The 12,708-nt window shown below is 48.4% G+C and overlaps 1 protein-coding gene across 1 annotated transcript in view; it reads right to left on the bottom strand.

Moving 5' to 3' along the window:
* Positions 1-470: 470 nt before the first annotated feature.
* The window catches only part of LOC144820172 (uncharacterized), a 55,012-nt gene continuing 42,774 nt past the window's right edge, over positions 471-12,708 (bottom strand). Inside the window, exon 4 of the mRNA XM_078677791.1 lies at positions 471-817. Within this exon, the coding sequence (XP_078533917.1) occupies positions 471-817 (347 nt within the window). The remainder of the gene's footprint in view (positions 818-12,708) is intronic.

Raw genomic sequence — 12,708 nt, 5'->3', positions numbered from 1 at the left:
TGCGGAGTGGGGGAAATAAAGTGCGTCCACAAGGCTTGATTTACTGCCTGGGACCGGATCAAGTAGCCAGGTGCAGTCAGGGGTTATCAGGAGGCCTTGCTCATGTGCAGGGGATGAAAGGACAAATGTGTTTTTAGGGTGAGAAGTGGCTCTGGGGCTTTGTCAGGCTGACAAGGTTTTATGACCTTAGTGCATTTGGTCATGCTGAATCAGGGCACCGGGGATGGTTGGAGGGTCAGGGTGACTCATAGGTGACTCGCAAAGCGCGAGATGGCCGCGGCACCTAAAATGGATACAGTTTACGTGTGGACAGTGGCTTCTTGTTAGGCAAGATGGCGCCGGTGATGTTCATGATTGTCAATTACTTTTTAACATCTTTTGCTGAAATCTTTATTGCCTCAATTCCATGAGATCCTCTTTGTTTGTTTGTTTAGGGCTATTCTAAAGGAGCTATGAGGGAAGGTCTGTTCCTATAGCTCTTTTGCTTTTAAGTCATCCAAGGCCAACACAAAGGTCTGTGCCCAGCTGTTTATTTTTGTCAACAGGTCAATTTGGATCTCTTTCCTTAGCAGGTAGCATAATGCTGCCTGGCATGAGAGTCTTAACAGCGATATATACTTGAGTATGGAGCCATTTTGTACTAGTACTTGATTAATTAGACCAAATTCTACCCGAATCTGAGATAGAGACGTATTTTGTGGGGTATGAAAGAGGAGTTGGAATTCCTTGCCTTGTCCTTGGTTGAGATAGGACCCAAACTCTCCCAGGAAAGCGTCTGTTCCAAAGCTGAAAGTTGGGATAAACGTGGCCTTTATCACTGTGAAAAGAGGTCAGAGAATTGTGCTTTTCAGTGATCAAAGATTTAAATGCTGCAATTAAGTAAGTCATCCTAGGCTTTAATGAATTCAGATGTAGACGATAAGACAAACGATCTTGCAGTCAGACCTCAAGATATTTGTAACATGTACTTCTAGAAACTGGGAGTCACCCCATGAACCAGCTTCTTTTCTATTCAATCCTCCTGTCAAGCATCACAACCTGAGTTTTTGTATCGTTCAAAGCCATTTAATTTTCAATACAGTTGGTGTGAAGATTGTTTAATAGCCTCTGCAATCCAATTCCAGTCAGATTCATGAGAACTACGTCATCTACATATTGCATTGAAGACATTTGACAATACCCCAAGCTTCGTGGATGAGATTTTGCTGCATCTAGATGTGAACTTAGGTTTGATATAAAAAGATTTAAACGCATTGGGGCAAGGGCGCACCCTTGCTTCAAAACCCCTTGATTTATATTTTGGGCGATAAGCCTTTGTTCAGAACAAGTTTGACCTTTGCCCAGTTATTCAAATATGATAGTTGGATGGCACATAGTTCAAGTTGGCCAACTTTCTCTACAGATGGCTACACAGTTTCAAAGGCCTTCAGAAAATCCACAAAACAGGTGTATAGGAATTGTTTTTTAAAGAAGGATTTCTCAGTGGTTAAGGAGAGTGCAAACAGGTTATCTGTAGATCTAGATTTGGCTCTAAATCCTGTTTGTTTAAAAGGAATTAAGTTTTCTCTTGCAGCCCAGTCCTTCAAATCAGTCAGTAAAAGACCGACAACGATTTTTGAGTCTATATCCATGAGCAAAATCATACGAGAACTGATAACCGTCAGGGGAAGCATAATACCTTTCATGAAGATTGGTTGAAAAATTGACCCACACCATGATTCTGGTATGACTTCTGCAGATAGACAGAAACTAAACAGCATGTGAAAACTGGCACTCTAGAAATCACAGTCTTGTTCGTATATGGCCGCTGGAACCCATTCGGGCCGGGAGTTGCGTCACCTCTGCTTTTGTTGATCTTCTCTTTGAGGCATTGTGAGGTGACCTTTATGTTTGGGAGAAGGATTTTGATCCTGGCTGTAATACAAAGAGCCTATATGAATTAGCCATGCTTCTTGCATGACATTATTGCCTGCTATGCCTAGGGATTCTCTGTTGGTTTATTCGCAACCAGAGCAAATTTTTTGTTTTTACTTCTTCAGGCTCGCATAATGTCTATCGAATCCTGGACAACTTGGACTTATTTGCCTCCCAGTCTGCCTTATTTTAAACCTTTGTAGCACTCGAAATTCAGTATTGAAATGCAGTATCTGAATGGAAATTGATGGCCTTCATTTTATTTTCCGTTGTCTGACGTTGAAGCTTAAGTGTATTCTAGTACCATTTTAGTTTTTTAGGTCATTGCATTGACAGGGTCTTATTATTGGACTTTAGAAAGTTTGCTTTATGTTCATCCTGGGTAATCCTCCATGCTGCAATTGGATGTGCAGGTCCCAGTCAGATGTTATACTGGTCTGCTTCCACTCCCTCCTCATAACAGGCCAGTGAGAAGGTGTACCACCTGCCCCAGAGGCTACCTGGGTTTTGTATGCCAATAGTTCTAGGTGTTTGCACCAGTTCATTGGAATTTTCTTGCAGATGATCTGCGGTGAGTTATCACTCTTGCACCATGTAACTATGTTAAAGCACTCAATTGTGTGGAAAAGAGGGGGAGAATTGGAATTCCACAGCCTACAAAGTGCAAAGCAATTTGCGGTTACATTTATCAATGGAACTGAATTTAGAGATTTGAATCAGAATACCCCAGCACATATCCATTCTTCTTAGGCTGCCATTTCTTCTTAGATGATTGGCCAAATTGTGATTAAAATTTGCAGTGAGTATTCATGGCATTCCACCATACGAGACTGCTAAATCCATGAGGAGATTTCCTAACGTCTTTACATTTCATTATTTTTTTGGGTAGAGCTAAGTTTAATATCTCTTTAGGATGATAATTGGGACTGTACTAATTCCAAAGTTTTAATTATGTATTACTTTTTATACAAAGTTAGTGCAGGAAATAAAATTCCAAGCAGCTTAAGTTAAAAGAACTTCCCAGCAACACATACATTGATAGGCCACCCTTTAGGTGGAAATTTTTCTTGTCTTTTTCTGTTGTATTAAAAATGTCAACATAATCCCCTAGTGGCAGTTGCTCCTCTTTCCAGCTGTCCAAGAAAGCAGGACCCATCAAAGTTCCTCAGATAGTTTTCTAGGTCAGGATCTGAGTGGAGTTTTTGAATTCTGCTATGTTCCATGATATAATTGGCGTAGACCTGGGTTCCTTGTAAGAGGACTTGCCATCACAAATATTAATGCTTTGGGATAGGGCTTCATGGAGTTTGCAGAGTTTTCCACACTCTGCCCTCCACAGAGTAGGCAGAGTTTCAAAAAACTCCGCTCAATGAAGCGGAGCAGAGTTTTTTTCTCACTTGCCAATGTTAAGTTAATGTGCGTTAGCTGGAAAATCCAATGCTAGACCACCTCCCTGAGAGATTTCTCAACACAGGGTGTTGTGGATGGTCACGACTGCTCATGTTGAGAAACCATCGGTGCGCGTTGAGGAAGCTGCAACTTGAGTAGAACTTATACTCCTGGCGCAGAAAAAAGCAGCCCCCTCTTGCGCTGCGCATGGTGCAATTTGTGCTAATTTTCCAGCGTGGGACAACCACCTGGTGCTAAAAATCAGCATGACCATCATGACCCAACACACTCCACCACTTGCGGAACTCTGCATAGTGCAACAGAGTTTTCTGGTCAATTTGCAGAGCTCTGTGTAGTGGAACTCCACGAACTCGGCCCATACCTAGGTTTGGGGTCCCATTCTTGGGGAGTCTGTTGTGTTGGTAGCTTTATTTTGGTGGTTATGATGGAGTATTTACTAAGGCAGCGTCAGCCAATTTTATTTTGATTAAGGGTGGAAGATAACTAGTTCCAAGCAGCTATTTGAGGAATTGGAAAACCATCATCTGCTACTGTGTGAGCTATTTAATGATATTGTTACGGCTTGGTCAGGTGAGCGTCTTTCTCTGTCTGGAGCAATTTGTGATCCTTAATTAATAACACAGTGGGTTACTCCTCAGCCATGTATTTCAGTATTCCCCGGACTGTGAAGACTCTGTGTTTTGACAGAACCAGCTTTGCAATTGCAACAGAAGCAAGGTTACTAATGTGGCTTCATGAGGATTCAAAGTATGTCTGCCACATAAAAGGAAGGGGGTACATACACCTAGACTAGAGAGAACCATCATTGCTCTGGTAGAAAAGGCAGGGATGCAGAATGCATCACTAAAGGTGAGGCTACATGTTTTATTAACGCCTATCCTAAAACACCCTACTGCTATATCTTACCTAAGATTCATAATCCAAGAAGACCTATTGTCTTGAGAATTGGCTCTCTCCTTGAGCCTCTTCCTCAAATTTGTTGACTGGTTCCTATGACCGATGGTGGATGATATGCTTTCTTACCTACAGGATACCAAAAATGCAGTTTCTTTTCTGAATCATTCTCAGTTTGATCCTCATATACACTATTTGGTGCCTTATGACATTGAATCACTCTCTACGAATATTGCGCAAGAGGATGCCCCACAGACAGTTAAAGGATAGTTAGAACTAAGAGAATTTTATCCCTTCATCAAGGAGTGTGCGTCCATAGCCATGAACGAAAACTTTTTGCTTGCTCCATGACCAACTCTACTGGCAACTGACTGGGACTTCTATTGGAACCACATTTGCTACAAAACATGCACAGTTTTGAGACCACCCACATCTATCCAGTAAGCATGGGCTGAAAATTCGTTCCGCTCGCGGAATTTGCAGATTTTTTTAATCCGCGAATCAGCAGGGACGAATTTTCAGCCAAGCACTTACAGGGTTACAGCAGCAGGTGCAAAAGTTGAAGCTAATTTTTTGTAACCTTTTACAAAAGGGTTACAAAGAAATTAACTTCAACTTGGGAACCTGCTGCTGTAAGCCTGTAAGTGCTTCCTGGCACCTCGTTGCCTACTTGCAACTATTCTCTGACCCTGCTCTGACCCTTGAAGCAGGGTCAGAGAATAGTTATAAGTAGGCAATGAGGCGCCTGTCATGAAAATTAAACCTCAACAGGAAGCACTGACAGATATAAAAACAAGCATTTGCAATGCAATAGGTCTCGCATTAAGAAAGTTTGAGCTATTGGTGTCGTAAATGACAATTGTTTTTATTTATGTGTTGGTTTTGAAAATAGCTAAATTAATAGCTTTGTCATTTACAATGCCAATAGTTATAACTTTCGCAAATGTGACACCTATAGCATTTGTAATGCAACATGTTTTGTATTTACGTGACTTAGCTGTATTGATATTACTAATTACAATGGCTTTTAATTTTTTTAAATAATGAATACTTAAATAAAAGTGTTTTTAATTTATAATGGCAATAGCTTAAACTTTTGTAAATAACTTTTGTGAAGATTATGTTCAGTGTATTTTATTGTGACGAAAATCCAAGAACAGAAGTGAAATATTAACATCTTTTTGTGACATTTGTAATAAAGTTTGAAACATTGAGAGGACATATTTGAACAAGTTGTTGTTGAAAGAGTACGCAGATTGATGCTGGGGTGGCGCTGAGTGGTGCTGTGGTGGTGCTGAGTGATAGTGGGATGGTGCTGAGTGATGCTGGGGTGGTGCTGAGTGGTGCTGTGGTGGTGCTGAGTGATGCTGTGGTGGTGCTTAGTGATGCTGTGGTGATGCTGAGTGGTGCTGTGGTGGTGCTGAGTGATAATGTGGTGGTGCTTAGTGATGCTGTGGTGGTGCTGAGTGATGCTGTGGTGGTGCTGAGTGGTGCTGTGGTGGTGCTGATTGGTGCTGTGGTGGTGCTGAGTGATGCTGTGGTGGTGCTGAGTGATGCTGTGGTGGTGCTGAATGATGCTGTGGTGGCACTGAGTGGTGCTGTGTTGGTGCTGAGTGGTGCTGTGGTGGTGCTGAGTGATGCTGTGGTGGTGCTGAGTGATGCTGTGGTGGTGCTGAGTGGTGCTGTGGTGGTGCTGAGTGATAATAAGGTGGTGCTGAGTGATAATGTGGTGGTGCTGAGTGATGCTGGGGTAGCGCTGAGTGATGATGTGGTGATGCAGAGGGCAGAAAGGCACAAAAAGCAGTCTAACAAAGGGCAGAAGGGCAGAAAAACAAGGGAAAAACAAGTCTAACAGAGGGCAGAAGGGCACAAAAAACAAGTCTAACGGGGCAGAAAGGCACAAAAATTAGTCTAACAGAGGGCAGAAAGGCACAAAAAACGAGTCTAACAGAGGGCAAAAGGGCACAAAAACAAGGGAATAACAGAGGGCAGAAGAGCAAAAAAAACAAGTCTAACAGAGGGCAGAAGGGCAGAAAAACAAGGGAAAAATGAGTCTAACAGAGGGCACAAGGGCAGAAAAACGAGTCTAACAGGGGGCAGAAGGGCAGAAAAACTAGGGAAAACGAGTCTAACAGAGGGCAAAAGGGCAGAAAAACAAGGGAAAAACGAGTCTAACAGAGGGCAGAAGGGCACAAAAAACGAGTTTAACAGGGGGCAGAATGAATCCCGCCCTGCGTGTTTGTCCACGAAGATGCCACCTTTTTGTGAAATGTCTCTACTCAACTGGAGTACTTTCTACTGTTTAATCAGTAAGTGCTCCCTCGTTGGCTAAATGAATAGGGGCAGATTTACAATAACTGGCGCATCCCCAGGGATGCACCAGTTATTGTGTGCCGCAGCTCCGCCACCATGTGGCAAAAATGGCATAGATGCGTCACGCATCTGTGCCGTAAAAGCAGCGCATTGCTGGAGCTGCGTCGCGCTTGCGACGCAGCTCCAGCAATGCTCTGGGGGGCCCTATCTCCCCAATGCTGCATCAAGCCTTGCGCCTGCTTCAAGCAGGCGCAGGGTTTTGACGCAGGATTGGCCTAAAAGTGACTGAGTGAAATCTTGTAGATTTCACTCAGCCACTTTTAGGAGGCGTTCCTGCGCAGGAACGCCCTCCCCTGAGCCGGAACGCCTCCTGATGGCGCAGGGTTTTACAACATGACGCATCTCTCAGATGCGTCACGTTGTTAATACCCAGATCCATGGCGCATCTTTTGTGCTGCCACTGCGTCACAAAAGGTCTCGGTAGAGGGTGGCAGTGGTGAACCAGAGGGTGGCAGTGATGAACCAGAGGATGACAGTGATGAACCAGTGGGTGGCAGGGGTGAACCAGAGGGTGACAGTGCTGAACCAGAGGGTGGCAGTGCTGAACCAGAGGGTGGCAGGGGTGAACCAGAGGGTAGCAGGGGTGAACCAGAGGGTGGCAGTGATGAACCAGATGGTGGCAGGGGTGAACCAGAGGGTGGCAGTGGTGAACCAGAGTGTGGCATGGGTGAACCAGAGGGTGGCAGTGGTGAACTAAAGAGTGGCAGTGGTGAACCAGAGGGTGGCAGTGCTGAACCAGAGGGTGACAGTGGTTAACCAGAGGGTGGCAGTGGTGAACCAGAGGTGCTGTGATGAACCAAAGGGTGGCAGTCGTGAACCAGAGGGTGGCAGTGGTGAACCAGAGGGTGACAGTGCTGAACCAGAGGGTGGCAGGGGTGAACCAGAGGGTGCTGTGATGAACCAGAGGGTGGCAACGGTGAACCAGAGGGTGGCAGGGGTGAACCAGAGGGTGGCAGTGGTGAACCAGAGGGTGGCAGTGCTTAACCAGAGGGTGACAGTGGTTAACCATAGGGTGGCAGTGGTGAACCAGAGGTGCTGTGATGAACCAGAGGGTGGCAGTCGTGAACCAGAGGGTGGCAGTGGTGAACCAGAGGGTGACAGTGCTGAACCAGAGGGTGGCAGGGGTGAACCAGAGAGTGGCAGTGCTGAACCAGAGGGAGGCAGTGGTGAACCAGAGGTTGGCAGCGGTGAACCAGAGGGTGGCAGGGGTGAACCAGAGGGTGGCAGTGGTGAACCAGAGGGTGGCAGTGATGAACCAGAGGGTGGCAGTGGTGAACCAGAGGGTACTGTGCCCATACATGACCGCATGGGTAACTTCACCATGCAAGCGACCCGGTAACACGCAAAAAGCCCTGCGAACACGCAAAAAATCCCGCGAACACGCAAAAAATCCCACGAACACGCAAAAAAACAAAAATCCGCAAATTCGCACAAATTCGTGGATTTTGCGGATTGCAAATTCGATTTCGCGCAAATCCGCGGAACGCGAATTCGCAAATTTCGCCCATACTTAGTATCCAGCCGATAATCCCTTTCAGACGAACCTCAAATTATGGAAGAGGTATATTCATGACATCTTTATCAAATGGGAGGGTGATCTTAGGACACTGAACAGCTTTTCTGAGTGGGTCAACACTAGGAACAACAACCTCAAATTCACCTTTGAATACAGCAAGATTTCTCTTTCCTTCTTATGCCTGCTATTATAGCTTAAGGATGGCGGCATATTCTCAGAAATGTATAAGAAACCTATGGCTCAAAACTCTCTACTCTCCTACAATAGCTTCCGTGCAAATGCACTTCATAACAACCTTCTCGTTGCACAGTTCCTCAGAATCAGGAGGAACTATACAGAACTTGAGAAGTTCAAAAAACATGTGGCGGAACTGAGTGACAACCATACACAGAGACAATTTCCACAGTACCTCATCATTGGCAGAGCAACCTTTGACCCTGCTCACAGGCAGGTCGCTCCCCACGCCACCACACGGCCGCCAGCTACCTCGTGTCCTGCTTCCTGCCACCCGCTGGTTCCTGCCGTTTCCCGATCCTTTCCCGCCGCTGCGTCCCTGCGGCCTGCCCCCATGCTCCCCATTGGCCACCCCGCTCCCGCATCCCAGCTGCTCCTCCCTCCCTATCCCCCTCTTATGGAGGCCACGCAGCGTCGTGCAGCGAACGCGCGCAGCCGGCGCGCCGCTGGCGCGCCAACGCCAAGCCCGTCTGCGCCCATCCGCGCCTGGACTGTGCCCACTGCCAGAACCCCTGGACCCCGTGAACCCTGCAAACGCCACAACACCAGACTCCGCTACAACACCAGCACCTTCCACCCACTCAATGCCGGCCGAAACACACCTGCTTCCAAGCTGCCCCGAAATGGACTCACAGACTTTTCTCCTGCCACACCTGCAGCTTCACCTGCGAAAGAACCACCAAACCCCCAAGGACTGGACCCAACCACCTCCTCTGCATATGCCTCAAAACCCGCTCCGCACGCAAACACGCCGTTGAGCTCTGGGATCTGCTCGACACCTCCGCCCCAGACGTGGCCTTCCTGACCGAGACCTGGGGGAATAACTCCTCGGCGTGCGACATCGCCATAGCCATCCCGGATGACTACAAGATCACCCGCAGGGATCGCGCCAATGGAATTGGAGGAGGAATAGCCATCATCCACAAGTCCACCCTCAGGGTCACCACCCACTCAGATGACACACTCATCACCACCAAACACCTGCACTTTCGGATCCACACCGACCCCAACACCACCCTCAGAGGAACACTCATCTACAGACCACCCGGACCCTGAGCTCAATTCAGCGACTCAATCGCCGACCTCACCAGCACCCACGTACTCGCCTCCACGGACTACATCCTCCTCAGGGACCTGAATTTCCTCCTCGAGAACAATAACGACGCCAACTCCACCACCCTGATCGACAACCTCACCAACCTCGGCCTCAGACAACTCGTCACCGCACCCATCCACGCCGCCGGCCACACACTGGACCCCATCTTCTCCACAGGCACCCACGTCGCCTTCAACCACACCACCGAACTCCACTGGACCGACCACCACTGCATCCATTTCACCTTCAACAAACCAACCACGTACCACCGCACCCAACAGCTACCTCGCCGCTGCTGGAGCAAAGTCACCGAAGACTAACTGATCACCACCCTCGCCCAAAACCCACCCACTGACCCTACCAACCCAGACATCGCAGCCCGCAACCTCATACAGCGCATCGACGACTGTGCCAACACCCTCGCCCCACTCAAGAAACCCTCCAACAACCACACCAGCAAAAGAACCACCTGGTTCACCGACGAGCTGCAGGCCTCCAAACACGCATGCCAGAAACTGGAGAATATATGGCTCCACGAACGCACTCCGGACAACTATGCAGCCCACAAGGACACCACCCACAGACATTACCACCTCATCAGATTAGCCAAGTGATCCTCCTTCAAAGACCGCCTGGACAACAATGCACACGACAGCAAAGAGCTCTTCAGCATCGTAAAGAAACTCTCCAACCCCAGAGCCAAGGACATACCGCCCTCACAAGAACTGTGCGACTCACTAGCCATCTTTTTCCACCGCAAGATCGCTGACATTCATGACAGCTTCAACACCAAGATCGTCCCGACTACGCCAGACCCCACCTCCCCTGTGAACACCACCAGCACCAACCGCCTGACCTCCTGGTCCAACGTCAACGACGACAAGACATGCAAGGTCATGAACTCCATCCACTCAGGATCTCCGTCAGACCCATGCCCACACCACGTATTCAAGACAGCAGCTGTTGCCACCGCACCCCAACTACGGAAGGTCATCAAGATCTCCTTCGAAACAGCGACATTCCCGGAATGCTGGAAACACGCCGAAATCAACTCCCTTCCGAAGAAGCCCAAGGTGGACCTCAAGGACCTCAAGAACTTGCGGCCAATCTCCCTGCTCCCGTTCTCGGCGAAGGCCATAGAGAAAATCGTCAACATGCAACTGGCCCGCCACCTGGAAGACAACAACATCTTAGACCCGTCCCAGTCCGGATTCAGACGCAACCACAGCACTGAGACAGCCCTCATCGCCGCCACAGACGACAACAGGTGCCAACTAGACAATGGCAAAACATCAGCCCTCATCCTCCTGGACCTGTCAGCCGCCTTCGACACGGTCTGCCATCACACTCTAAAGACAGCCTCCTAGAAGCCGGAATCCAAGAGAAGGCCCTTGATTACCACGTCCTTCCTCTCCGGCAGAACCCAGAGCGCCCGCCTGCCGCACGTCTGATCCGAGGCCACCGACATCATCTGCGGCGTCCCCCAGGGCTCATCCCTCAGCCCAATGCTGTTCAACGTCTACATGGCCCCCTCGCACAAGTGGCCCCTCAGATCGACCTCAACATCATCTCCTGCGCCGACGACACCCAGCTCATCCTCTCCCTCAACAAGGACCCGTACACCGCAAAAAACCAACCTCCACGAGCGAATGAAGGCCCTCGCCGACTGGATGAGGAACAGCCGTATGAAGCTGAACTTGGAGAAGACAGAGGTACTCATCCTCGGACCCACCCCCTCATCCTGGCACGACTCCTAGTGGCCGACCACACTGGGAACAGCACCGACACCCACCGACCATGCACGCAACCTGGAATTCATTCTCGACTCCTCCCTCTCCATGTCTAAACAGGTCGGCGCCGTCTCCTCCTCCTGCTACAACACCCTCCGTATGCTCCACAGGATCTACAAGTGGATTCCGACCGAAACAAGAAGAACGGTGACACAGGCCCTCATCAGCAGCAGACTGGACTACGGCAACACACTCTACGCAGGAATCCCAGCCAAACACCTACGACGACTACAACGCATCCAAAACGCCTCCGCCCAATTGATCGTCACTGTCCCCCGCCGCAGCCACATCACCCCCCACCTGAGAGATCTACACTGGCTCCCCGTCGACAAGAGGATCACCATCAAGCTTCTCACCCACGCACACAAAGCACTCCACAACGCCGGACCGGCCTACCTTAACAGCAGACTCAACTTCTACACTCCCACCCGCCAGCTCCACTCCACCAGCCTCGCCCTCACTGCTGTCCCCCACATCCAACAAACAACCCCCGGCAGCAGATCCTTCTCCTACCTCACTGCCAAGACCTGGAACACCCTCCCTACCCACCTGCGGCAGACCCAGGACCTGCTCGCCTTCAGAAGACTCCTCAAGACCTGGCTCTTCGAGCAGTAGCGGCACCTCCTCCCCTCCGCGCCTTGAGTCCCTCACGGGTAAGTATCGCGCTTTACAAGTACTTTGATTGATTGATTGATTGATTGGAGTGGCAAAAAGAGCCAGAAACAACCACAGAGAGGCTCTTCTGGAAACATTTCCCAAACCTAATTAAGATGGACTTGTATGCATTAGAATATTCAGTCATCTGACTAAAACCGTTAGAAAGGCCACAAAAAGTGGCACATTCTCAAAACAGGTGAAGGTACACTTACAAAACCTTTGTTTGCTCTTATATGGAGCAAGAACATCAGCGACATAGTTGTACATAACAGACCACTACAAACATCTCAGAGGGAAAATCAAGACACATGATGGTCTTTGCCTCCGGTGGAAGGACAATTCCTTTGTGGTTCATGTTCAGTTTGTAATCTGACACAACTTCTGACCCAGATAGACCTAGGACTGAAGACCCCGCGGGAGCTACATACTCATACTAATTGTAACACCAGTGGGGTAATTTACCTCATCACCTGACCTGCGAACTCAAATATGTGGGTAAGACTGCCTGCAAGGTCACAACAAGAGTAGTTGAACACCGAAACTCCATAAGATGCAAAAAATACAACACAGAACTGACCATACATCACCTGATATCCTGACACACAGATGAAGACATCAGATGGATGAGTTTAGATAAACCATACTACACTACCCATATGGGTAATCTAGAGACTTTCAAGACGCTGGGTATTCAGACTCAAAATTCACTTACGTGGACTGTACATGATATAACCTGCCTTACAATTACATTGGTTCTTTCACTCTCATATAGAGGCACCTCTACCTTCAGGAGTCTCCATACAATATGGCCCTGACCCATGCTC

The sequence above is a fragment of the Lissotriton helveticus genome, chromosome 2_1 (genome assembly GCF_964261635.1).
Source record: "Lissotriton helveticus chromosome 2_1, aLisHel1.1, whole genome shotgun sequence".
NCBI lineage: Eukaryota > Metazoa > Chordata > Amphibia > Caudata > Salamandridae > Lissotriton > Lissotriton helveticus.
The sequence above is the reverse complement of the archived record's forward strand: the minus strand, read 5'-3'. Positions and strand labels throughout refer to the sequence as shown.